Genomic DNA, 12994 nt, shown 5'->3' with positions numbered 1-12994 from the left:
AAAGCAACTAAAATGGTATGGACATCTCCGTCGAATGAGTAACGAGAGAATTCCACTTAACGTTTGGAACTGAGTGCCAGCAGAAAGAAACAAAAGAGGTAGGCTTAGATAAAAATGGGTTCAAGATATCAATGTGCAGATGAAGAGGAGAGGACTGGGTGAAGATGATTGGAATGATAAAGACCGCTGGCGGTTGGAATGCGAGAATAAAAAGCTGCAAATACTCACCAAATAGTATAGAATAAAAAAATATACTACAGTCTAATACTGAATAAAAGTAAAACTAACACTAGAACTAGAACGTTCTGGTTCTATTTTTACTCATTATTCAGTGTTAGATTTTTGTATATTTTTATTGCACTAAAACTAGAAGTAACACTACACATAGAACTGAAAAATTTCTGGTTTATCTGTGCGTCTTCAGACTGATAGTTCGCGGGTGTGTGTTAAAAGGCATCAAGTCAAAATGATAAGATTTTTATGAACAATTTGTTTTCATTTTAAATATTATATATTTAGTGATTCAAAAGTATATGGCACCCATTTAACTTCTATTAGTCAGAAAAATTAAAAGCGTAATATAATAAAGATAAAGGATGGGTAATCAATAAAGATAATTAAAACACACCTTTTATAATATTTTATTTACGAAAAATAACCTACTTTCTCCTTCATTTCGATAACATTGAGAACGTAATAAAAAGCTAGATGTGATCACGTCATCGTTTTTTTTTTATTATTTTTTTTAAACACCTAAGTCCACACATATGTCAACAAAACGGCAGTTTTAGTATGGTTTTAGTGCACTATTTTTTTTATTACACCATATCCACTTTTTATACCGCCTCAAGTCCATCCTTATTTATACTGATAATACTTTACCACTTTTTCTTTTTTTATTTTTTGAGAGGGTTCAAATAATTTTAAATTTTATGTATCAATTCCTTTCTACACTTAATTATTTTAATTTAAGCGTCACATTTTTTGATACTACTTAAACCACCCTCAAAAAAGAAAACCAAATAAAAATAAACACTCTATTTAAGAAAGTTTTATTTTTTCGTCCACATTTTTTAAATTTAATAAATCACTTCGTAAACCGTCGCTTTTTTGTCACCCGACCCCGTCACTATGTATTTATCATCCGTTGAAATGTCGCAGCTTAAAACGCTAGATGATTCTTTGGACTAAAAAAAATTTTAATTAATAAATTTATATTTTTATATAATTATATAATAATAATTACTTGAAAAATACTAGCACCATAAGGCGTTCTCCAAGCATTTAATAAATTATCTTTCCCTGTTGAAACAAACCATTTCCCACACGTAGCAAATCTCAAACTTAACACACAACTTTCATGCAGGTGTAATTGATATTTATCCGGTTTTGAAGCGTGTAAAACTTCCACGTGAGAATTTTCCATCCCAACTGCTAACCATTCCCCAGTCGGACAATACCCCAACGAGAAAATTTGCGAACTAAAATCGTGTTGTTGCAATTGCTTCCCTTCGCGAAGATCCCAACTTCGCACCGTATTATCTAAACCACCAGTCCACAACTTTGTACCATCGCTGGATATATCAATACATGAAGCGCCATCGGTGTGACCTTGGAATTGTCGCACCAACGTTTGATTGTGAAGATCCCAAACGGCTATATTTCCGTCGGAACAACAACTGAAACAAACTTTTGAATCTGGACTGATCGCCAGTGCGTAACAAGCTGGTGCGCTTGAGGTTAATTCGGCTTTTATTCGAGGTGTTGGTGAGGCTAGGTCCCATATTGAAAGATTTGATGCTTCACCACCCACTATTAATGTTCTTCCATCTGGAAGAAGTTTTACTGAACGGATGTAATTGTCTCTTTGCTAAAATAAAAAAGTGATGTATAAATATAAAGTTGATATGTTTCAAGTAAAAATGTTTTTTAAATTAGTCTATTGAATAGTATAGTCTAATGTGTCAAAAGAAAGAAGAATCGAATCTGGCATGATGGAATGGTTCCAAACATACTAGAGATGATACTCTTCACAAGAAATTCAAAACAGGATAAACCTGGATTAGTATAAAACAGTTTTGGTGGAAATTAATGGGTAAATTTGAAATGAAAATAAAGACAAAATAGTAGATTTTGGCTGCGAAGAAAAGAAGGTAAAGATGACGTTCTGGAAACATAATCAAGCGACAACGAGATATAGTAGAAACCACGAGAGCTGGCAGTGACAGATCGCTTAGATTATTTCACCACGTACATTTAAATGTAGGTTATGTTAGTAATGGAGGTTATATGTTAAACATTGTTAACGTTAATGATTTTCGGCTTGTGAAAACACTAACATATTCATGACAACGCTCACAAGACGTTTCGATTTGAGGTTATAATTATAGAGTTACATTCCTAGAAGAACAGACGTACTTTTTCGACGTGGCCATTTGAATTGTACAGCAGACATATTAAATTAAAAAATAAAACGAAAAAACTTCTTAACTTGCTATATTTAATAAATTTGAAGTCAAACTAGTTTCGGGGCTAGCCCCATCCTCAGTGACAATGTCAATAGACGACTAATATTATAATCGAAAAGGCAATTGAATGCATGTATAAAGCTGAAGGCGATATAATGCGGTGTTAAACGTGTACAGCAAAAACGAAACGAGTCTCGTTTCTTCACGTCTCTTTAAAGGTTCAACATGGTGTCTGATTATTTTTCAACAAGCGTTTGAAATAACGTGCTTTTTTGCTGTCGCCATTTTAATCATTTTACTGTACACGTTTAACACCGCATTATATCGCCTTCAGCTTTATACATGCATTCAATTGCCTTTTTGATGATCTTCAGTTTACAATATTAGTCTTCTATTGACATTGTCACCGAGGATGGGGCTAGCCCCGAAACTAGTTTGACTTCAAATTTATTAAATATAGCAAGTTAAGAAGTTTTTTCGTTTTATTTTTTAAATAATTCACTTGCAACATGGATCTACACTCTATATTAAATTAATGCTATCTCTTTCTAATACACATTAGTCTCTAGCGGTTTGTGAACTACGTATGGCATTTGTAAGAGCGGAAAACGATGATTTACTGCCAGCTCTCGTGGCGTCTACTATAGAACGTAGAATATACGAATGAATATACAGGATGTCCGGTATCTTCCGCATCAGAACATTATACGGTTGTAGGATACATTATTCTGAAGCGATCTTTTTAATAAATTTTTTTCGAAATGTTTATAATAACCGCACGGGAACTGTTTAAAGTCATCCGCTATTGTTCAATAGTGGACGACTTCGATTCACCGAAAAAGTTTATTTCTCTTCCCGTGTCGAATCTATTGGTAAGTACACGTGAGAACCGTGCTTTGAGCGGCGCGGCAGTCCGGCTGAGGGTTGGGCCGATTACCTGAATCTGATTTACGATTTGCCATTAGACGTCGAAAAACAGTTCCCGTGCGGTTATTATAAACATTTCGAAAAAAATGTATTAGAAAGATCGCTTCCGAATAATGTATCCTACAACTGTACAATGCCCTGATGCGGAAGATACCGGACACCCTGTATAGAAGAAGCGACGCAATGGAGCTCACTTTTACCAGATAGTTAAATAGGAAAATGAACCTTATTCAACATCTTGAACCTAATATCTGAAGATACTTTTCGTTTTAAATGATTTTTGCATTGATGCAAGGTCATTTTCTTGTTCAAGTTCTAGCAAAATTTACTTCAGAGGATCTTCCGATTTGGAATTTATTAACAGTTATATCATCTCGCCAGAATAAGGACATTTGTGACGTAGTTGTCAGTGCCAGTGGATTACTGATATTAAGCTATAAATGATACTTCGAGATTGTGTGTGTTGTGTTCAAGACCTCTGGGCAAATGACATAGAGAAATATGTACTACTACTTTGCTTTGTACTGAACATAAAAGTTTTTAAATTAAAACTTCGTTTTTTGCACTTTAATGGATTTTATTTATTGTTTTTTTCAACCGGTTTCGCTACATTTACATAGCATCTTCAGGAGAGTTACGTCAATTTGTAACAAAAGTATACTTTAGCTTGATTCATTTGGTAATTCCTTGTTTATTTCTATTGTTAAACTATATAGATGATATTTATTAAGTATGATTGAAGAGGATTAAAATTGTTTAGAAACGTGATGTGTCATGGAGTTCGTTGTCAAAGTTAATTTGAGGTTATATGATTGAAAAGCTTTTAATTTCCCAGATCATTGGGCTATTTGATGCAGCAAGTTACTTCTGCGATTTGTACTTAATTAAATTTAATTAGATTGTATTAACCAGTTCTAAAGTAGCTTTTCTGAATTGATGATAAGCAATTCGCATCAGCTCGAGTTGGGTTGGACGCCGTCTCTTTTTATATACAATTAATCAAAAATAGGTTTTGATTTGTTTTTAGTTCATATATCAGGTTTCCCCATAACAATTATTTAACTATTCCTTTTCATAATGTTTGTCATATACCGGGTGTCACACAAAAAACGCCCCAACAACAAACTTGAAGTTGGCGTTGTAAAAAATTTATTTGTAACGTGAATCATAGTATTTATAAAACCATTTCATTTGATATCTGGGTCATGAAAATCGAAGTGTAAATAATAGAGTTACAGGTTAGGGCGTTTTTTGTGTGAACACCCTGTGTAATATTTTTATATAACATTGTTTTTATTTTCTATTTGATTTTCCTTTGATCTTTAACTTCAAAGTATTTCTAGATATAGTCGAGACTAAATCATCTTAATGCAATAAAATTTCCAAGGCATGCACTTATTGTATCGACGAGCACAAGTCTGAAGCCTGAAGTGTGTATGTGTTGCGGTGTATTGCGCTGGTAATATTATTGCTTCACATTAGCAGCATTAGTTATTGAGTGGTTACTAATCAAATTTATGGCTCTTCTGCAGTGCAGTCATTCTCATATTGTAATTATGTACAAATTTCACGTCCTTTCTATTCTAAATAATAAGCTGAGAAATAATTGCATCATCAATATACAGCCTGATTCAGAGTAAGCGCCTTATTTTTTTTAGTCACACTATGGGTAGTACTTTCAAAATATTTGGCAGTAATATGTTTTAGGACATTCTCTACACGATGGTGATATCATATTTTCAAATGGACGAATTATTTCAAAATGGCGACTGTCAACTTTTTTTTTAAATGGAATGCCAATATTTTTTTTATTATTGAGATTCTAAAAACATTCTTTACGATATCTTACGATAGTATTTTGTTTTTCTTAAAAATTCATTTCTTCCCCATCAAAAAGCACACTAACGTTTTAATCTAGTAGCGCATGAATGTTTTACACTCGATATTATTTTTGTCCAAATAAATAAGTTTATTGTTTAATGTTTATTACAAAATAAAGTTTAATTGTTTCTTTTGTGTCTAGCGCTACTTGATATTTAGACAAAAATAACATCGAGTGTAAAACATTCATGCGCTACTAGATTAAAACGTTAGTGTGCTTTTTGATGGGGAAGAAATGAATTTTTAAGAAAAACAAAATACTACCGTAAAAAGCGATTAATTCTAGTGACAGTGATAAGTAGCACTAGTTAGCATAAGATATCACTATGTTGCATATTTTTATTGCACTAAAACTAGAACACTAGACTTAGAACTAGAAAGTATCGGGTTTAGCCGTGCGTCTTCAGACGTTTTTAGCAGTGCGTTTTAAACTAGCACTATCACTAGAACTAATACAAGACCTAGAACTAGAATCATTCGGGTTTAGCCGTCTTGAGAGACGTGCGGCTAAATCCGAATGTTTCTAGTTCTCGGTCTAGTGTTAGTTGTAGTTTTGCACTACAACTAACACTAGACCTAGAACTAGAATCATCCGAGTTTAGCCGTCTAGAGAGACGTGCGGCTAAATCCGAATCTTTGTAGTTCTACCTCTAGTGTTATTTGTGTTATATTATGGAACCAGAAACATACTCATACGTCTCTTAAGACGGCCAAAAACTCAGGGTTACCATAAAGACGTCCCAACTAAAACTACCCAATATCTAATAATATTTCATGTGGGACAGTGCCAAGGACAGTAGAATCTAACAGGATTGCTACATCTATCGTTGTGCCAACGTGCCCGCACTCTACGTCTCACCATTTTCGACGCCCAATCAGCTGTTATTGTGTTCTATGCGTTTGCTGTGTATTTTTAGAGGTTATATCATATATAGTAGACGTATTTATATTAACTTCAAAAGTAAATCTTAACGTCTATCATATAACCTGTAAAACACACAACAACGCATAGAACGTAATGACAGTTAATTGGGCGTGGCAAGTAATGTGACGTAGAGTGCGGGCAGCCAACCCGTAGTGGGCTCCAAAACAACAATGGATGAAGCAGTCCTGGTTAAATTCTACTGTCATTGAGATAGTGCAAGCGCATAGTAGTTTCGTTTTTTTTTTTAATTTATTCCGCTATTTTTAAATGTCATCGCTATTTTTTCAAATAGCAATCCCCCATTTTTATTATGGAATATGAAATAGGTTTCTTTCTGAATTTGGTACAGCCAAAATTGAAATTAGTTACATTATCAAGAAAAATTGCATGATTTTCCATTCATTTGAGGTTGAAAAATAGCAGTAGCCATGTGTAACCATGGAAAACAGTTGTTTTAGATATTTTATTAAGACAGTGGATTAATTTTTGATTCTGAAACAGTTTGTTGCTATGGTTACGCATGGCTACTGCTATTTTTCTATCTCAAGTGAATGGAAAATCATGAAACTTTAAGATAATTTATCTCGAAAACTATTTTATGTAATCAATGTTAATAATGACTGTACTAGATTCAGAAAAGAGTCCTCTTTCATATTCCGTAATAGAAATGGAGCATTGCTATTTGAAAATATGTCGATGACGTCATTACTCGTTTAAATATGGCGGAAAAAATTTAAAATTTATACCAAACAATGCAAAAATTTTTAATCTTGAGATCCATCTCAGCAATTTTTTTAAAAACTGTTTTTGATTGTTTTAACGAATTTATCCGTTACTTTTGGGAAACCTGTATATCGTTCAAAAGTGTTTTCAATAACACATTCATCTGCAAAATCAGACTTCCATCTTTAAGTGTATGTCTTGAGAGACGTGCGGCTAAACCCGAATGTTTCTAGTTCTAATGTTAGTTCTAGTGACAGTGATAAGTAGTGCTAGTTAGCATAAGATATCACTATGTTGCATATTTTTATTGCACTGAAACTAGAACTAACACTAGACCTGGAACTAGAAAGTAGTTAGAATCTAGGCCTAGATCTAGTGTTAGTTCTAGTTTTACACTATCACTAGAACTAACACAAGACCTAGAACTAGAAACATTCGGGTTTAGCCGTCTTAAAAGACGTGCGGCTAAACCCGTAAGTTTCTTGTTCTAATGTTAGTTCTAGTGACAGTGATAAGTAGTGCTAGTTAGCATAAGATATCACTATGTTGCATATTTTTATTGCACTGAAACTAGAACTAACACTAGACCTAGAACTAGAAAGTAGTTCGAATCTAGGTCTAGGTCTAGTGTTAGTTCTAGTTTTACACTATCACTAGAACTAACACAAGACCTAGAACTAGAACCATTCGGGTTTAGCCGTCTTAAAAGACGTGCGGCTAAACCCGAATGTTTCTAGTTCTAATGTTAGTTCTAGTGACAGTGATAAATAGTGCTAGTTAGCATAAGATATCACTATGTTGCATATTTTTATTGCACTGAAACTAGAACTAACACTAGACCTGGAACTAGAAAGTAGTTCGAATCTAGGTCTAGTGTTAGTTCTAGTTTTACACTATCACTAGAACTAACACAAGACCTAGGACTAGAAACATTCGGGTTTAGCTGTCTTAAAAGACGTGCGGCTAAACCCGAAAGTTTCTAGTTCTAATGTTAGTTCTAGTGACAGTGATAAGTAGTGCTAGTTAGCATAAGATATCACTATGTTGCATATTTTTATTGCACTGAAACTAGAACTAACACTAAATCTGGAACTAGAAAGTAGTTCGAATCTAGTTCCAGGTCTAGTTTTACACTATCACTAGAATTAACACAAAACCTAGAACTAGAAACATTCGGGTTTAGCCGTTTTGAGAGACGTGCGGCTAAATCCGAATGTTTCTAGTTCAATCCCCCATTTTTATTACGGAATATGATGTTTTTTTTCTGAATTTGATACAGCCAAAATTAAAATTGGTAACATTTTCGAGAAAAATTGCCTTAAAGTTTCATGATTTTCCATTCATTTGAGGTAGAAAAATAGTAGTAGCCATGCGTTAGTAACCATGGAAACCGGTTGTTTTAGATATTTTATTAAGACAATGATTAATTTTTGATATCTGAAACTGTTGGTTGCCATGGTTACGTATCGCTACTGCTATTTTTCATCTCAAGTGAATAGAAATCATGAAACTGTAAGATAATTTTTCTCGAAAATTTTCTTATGTAACCAATATTAATATTAACTGTCCTAGATTTAGAAAAAAGTCCTCTTTCATATTCCTTAAATCTGTACCAAACAATGCAAAAAATTTAAATCTTTAGATCCATCTCAGCGATTTTTTGATAAACTATTTTTGATTGTTTTAACGAATTTATCCGTTACTTTTGGGAAACCCTGTATATCGTTCAAAACTGTTTTAATAACACATCCATTTACAAGATTAGACTTTCATCTTTAAGTGTATGTCATAAACATTTAAGATGACTATTTAAATTGTATTACAAAATTTAATGTGTTTAAGTTATAGTTTTTATTCAATTTTGATTAATTCGCATACTTACTAAACAATCTAATTGCGATACTGGTGTTTTAGAATTAGGTTGGCTAATATCCCAAACTTTAACACAACCTTTTCCTCCCGTATAAACATATTTCGTTGGATTAGATATCGTTACGGCGCAAACGACCTCGCCGTGATTTAAAGTGTTTATTTGGCGCGCGTGTCTTGGTATTCCAGGTCCCATTAAGGCGTCTGTAGGAAATGGTACTGGTTGAAGTTGACCCTCGCCGTTCATATGAAAACTATAAGCTCTAAAAAACGAATTTGGTTTATTTCAATATTTGTTTTAAGTTAATAATTCACTTACGCTTTTCCACCTGGTATTGAACCTAATCCATTCGTTAATCCAGGTGTTCTACTATGGGGGTGACCATCGTAACCAACCATAGGTGGAGGTCGTCCGTAAGGTGACGCACCCATGTTATTGTAAGGGTTTAAATGTTCTTGCCTTGGGCCCATTCCATACGATGGATATCCGCCCATATTCACTTTAGGTCCGCTGGGTCCCGGGCCTGAACCTAAATTAGGCGTCGTCGATCGCGGTTTCGATCCGGGGGTTAAAGGTTTCTCCTTAAAAAAATAATTACACAATCAATTTAAATTAAATAACACCATTTTTAATTAAATTAATGAATTGTATCAAAATGATTTTTGAAGTTATGAAACAAAAAATGAAACGTATTAATAACAATAGAAATGATTGTAAATGAATCTGAAATGAGTCTTACATCTTTACTTTTCAGTGAAGGGGTACTCCTCGAAGACGACGACCCACTTCTACTCGGTGGCCGTTCAATCTTGATTTTATCACCGTTTGTACTTCCGTTTTCTCTAATATCACCCCCTAAAGAAGGGTGTTCACCGTTCGGATGAGGAGACTGCGCTTCCTATACAAAAAAAAATTTTGTATAAAAACTTTTTCACCCCTCTATACGATTTTTTTTATTAATCCATGTACAGTGCCATACAATATTTTGCTTACCTCATTCGCGACATCCACAACTAAATCCTGGTCGCTTTTTTCGCCATCGCTTTCCTAGAACAACACGAATGGATTTTAAAACATTACGAAAATAAAGGAAAAAAACAAGAAACGGCCGCAAGAAGACAAAAGACGGGGGAACAAATGACAAACGGGTAAGATCAAAGCCTACTTCTAATACGGAACGAATGTTTACGACCGTGATATAGTGATAAAATCGACGTTTCGTCGGAAGCGCGTGCGAGACGGACGCGAACGCAAAGGCTGTCATTAAAAATAATAGCGGGCCATGACTGAGCATCAAAGGCGCCCCCGCGCGTTGCGCGGAAGAAGCTTTATCTCGCCCGGAGTTTTTCCAGTTCTGCCTGATGTGCTTGGATAATTGGGGAAGGCACAAAGGCGCCCGTGGAAGGCTCATAAAAAGAGTGAAGGGGGGATAATATTGACAGAAAACGAAGCTGGACTGGATTCTCTGCAATATTTGTATTGAATATTTCGTATCTTTCTACATTGAAGAAAATTATGTATTAACCTCGCGATACCATTAAAAAATCGATAACACTCGATTGCGGCTCACTTTGCTGTTAATTTCCAGCGTTAAATATTTTATTACTGTGGAAAGAAAAGGGTTTCCACAAGATTTTTTTGTTTTGTATAATCAACAAATATTTTTAATTTTTTTATTTGTTTCACACTAGAATAACAAATTCTCTTTGCTTCCAGGTTCAGCCACAGCGCCTTAGAATCTTGTAAGGTAACTTTTTGATTTTGCTGGATTTCTGTCGGAACTGCTCGTAGATGATGTCACAAATAGCATCGTACTGACTGAAGCCAGATGGTTTAAGGTAAGAAAGAAAAAATTATTTATCGTTTAATCAAGACTGTTTATACTCAAGACCAAGTTTAGATTTTTTAGAGATTTACTTACCAATAATTATTTAAACTTATTTAAAGATATATTATAGTCTTGATGCTTTATGAAATATGGTCGACAATACGGCGGTACTTAATCTATTTAGGGAGTTAAATGTTGTTTTAATCATAAATGTGATCGGAAACATGAGTTTTATGAATTTATAAACGTCATCAATATACCGCACCAACTAGGGGATGGCCAAAAATAATACACTGTGAGGCTAAGTATAGCTGGTGGATTTAGCACGTTCTTTTTTTTATAAACAATAACTTGGTGGTCAATTTGCGAAATGTGTCTCGATCTCCGTAAAGCAGTCACTGTGTATTTCAAGATCTTGTAAATGGTTTCAGAAATGAAATTATATTTACCCTAAAACTTATTCATATACCGGCAATTTCATATAACTTGCAATACATGAATGTAGTATGCTGTCCCACATAAAATGCAACATAGCTTAATAGTACAGGCATTGGATAGTTTTGCAAAGGAAAAGTTTTGCTTGTAAAAAGGTCCTTATGATAACCCAGAGTTTAATTAAAAACTCAATTAAAATTAGAATTAACACAAGACCTGGAACTAGAAGCATTTGGGTTTAGTCGCACGTCTCTCAAGACGGCTAAACCCTAATGATTCTAGTTCTAGGTCTTGTCTTAGTTCTTGCGACAGTGGTAGTGTAAAATTAGAACTAACACAAGACCTAAAACTAGAAACATTCGGGTTAGCCGTCTTTAGAGACGTGCGGCTAAACCCAAATGATTCTAGTTCTAAGTATAGTGTTAGCTTTACATAGTAACAGTGCTAGTGTAAAACTAGAACTAACACTAGACCTAGAACTAGAATCATTCGGATTTAGCCGTCTTTAGAGACGTGCGGCTAAACTTAAATGATTCTAGTTCTAGGCATACTGTTCGTTCTACATAGTAACAGTGCTAATGTAAAACTAGAACTAACACTAGACCTAGAACTAGAATCATTCGGATTTAGCCGTCTTTAGAGACGTGCAGCTAAACTCAAATGATTCTAGTTCTAGGTATACTGTTCGTTAGAGACGGAGTTCTAGTTTTATACTAACACTGTTACTATGTAAAACTAACACTATACTTAGAACTAGAATCATTCGGATTTAGCCGTCTTTAGAGACGTGCAGCTAAACTCAAATGATTCTAGTTCTAGGTATACTGTTTGTTAGAGACGGAGTTCTAGTTTTATACTAACACTGTTACTATGTAAAACTAACACTATACTTAGAACTAGAATCATTCGGGTTTAGCCGTCTTTAGAGACGTGCAGCTAAACTCAAATGATTCTAGTTCTAGGTATACTGTTCGTTAGAGACGGAGTTCTAGTTTTATACTAACACTATTACTATGTAAAACTAACACTATACTTAGAACTAGAATCATTCGGGTTTAGCCGTCTTTAGAGACGTGCGGCTAAACCCAAATGATTCTAGTTCTAGGTATACTGTTAGTTCTACATAATAACAGTGCTAGTGTAAAACTAGAACTAACACTAGACCTAGAACTAGAATCATTCGGATTTAGCTGTCTTTAGAGACGTGCAGCTAAACTCAAATCATTCTAGTTCTAGGTATACTGTTCGTTCTACATAGTAACAGTGCTAGTGTAAAACTAGAACTAACACTAGACCTAGAACTAGAAACATTCGGGTTTAGCCGTGCGTCTGAAGAAGCACGGCTAAACCGGAAACTTTCTGGTTCTAGGTCTAGTGTTAGTTCTAGTTTTAATTGTTATTAAGCGCTAGATTGTTGTATATTTTTATTAAAGTAATTGTAAGGTTAAATGTACGTATAAATTATATAGTAGAACTAGAATTATTTGGATTTAGTCGTCTTTAGGGACGTGCGGTTAAACCCAAATGATTCTAGTTCTAGGTGTAGTGTTAGTTCTACATAGCACCAGTACTAGCGTAAAACTAGAACTAACACTAGACCTGGAATTAGAAACATTCGGGTTTAGCCGCACATCTCTCAAGACGGCTAAACCCGAATGATTCTAATTCTAGGTCTTGCGTTAGTTCTAGTGATAGTGCTAGTGTAAAACTAGAACTAACACTTGATCTAGAACTAGAAACATTCGGGTTTAGCCGCACGTCTTTCAAGACGGCTAAACGCGAATGATTCTAGTTTTAGGTCTTGTATTAGTTCTAGTGATTGTGCTAATGCAATACTAGAACTAACACTAGACCTATAGTTCATTTTTTTTCTATAATACCTGTCAAATTGTTGTAAAGTTGGCAAAATTAACAGGGAGTTTTGTTTTATCATGTTT

General features: G+C 34.4%; 1 protein-coding gene across 6 annotated transcripts in view; it reads right to left on the bottom strand.

The window, feature by feature from the left end:
* Positions 1-625: 625 nt before the first annotated feature.
* Positions 626-12994, bottom strand: part of LOC111425093 (TLE family member transcriptional corepressor groucho) — a 92078-nt gene continuing 79709 nt past the window's right edge. For all 6 annotated transcript variants that reach the window (XM_023058859.2, XM_023058862.2, XM_023058858.2 and 3 more), the window contains 6 exons: positions 9788-9841; positions 9534-9692; positions 9113-9375; positions 8807-9056; positions 1247-1870; positions 626-1187 (listed from right to left, as the gene is read on the bottom strand). In XM_023058859.2, coding sequence (XP_022914627.1) covers positions 1080-1187; positions 1247-1870; positions 8807-9056; positions 9113-9375; positions 9534-9692; positions 9788-9841 — 1458 coding nt within the window. In that variant the 3' untranslated portion in view covers positions 626-1079. The remainder of the gene's footprint in view (positions 1188-1246; positions 1871-8806; positions 9057-9112; positions 9376-9533; positions 9693-9787; positions 9842-12994) is intronic.

This window comes from Onthophagus taurus, chromosome 3, assembly GCF_036711975.1.
Source record: "Onthophagus taurus isolate NC chromosome 3, IU_Otau_3.0, whole genome shotgun sequence".
Taxonomy (NCBI): Eukaryota; Metazoa; Arthropoda; class Insecta; order Coleoptera; family Scarabaeidae; genus Onthophagus; species Onthophagus taurus.
This window is presented reverse-complemented; position numbering and strand designations above follow the sequence as displayed.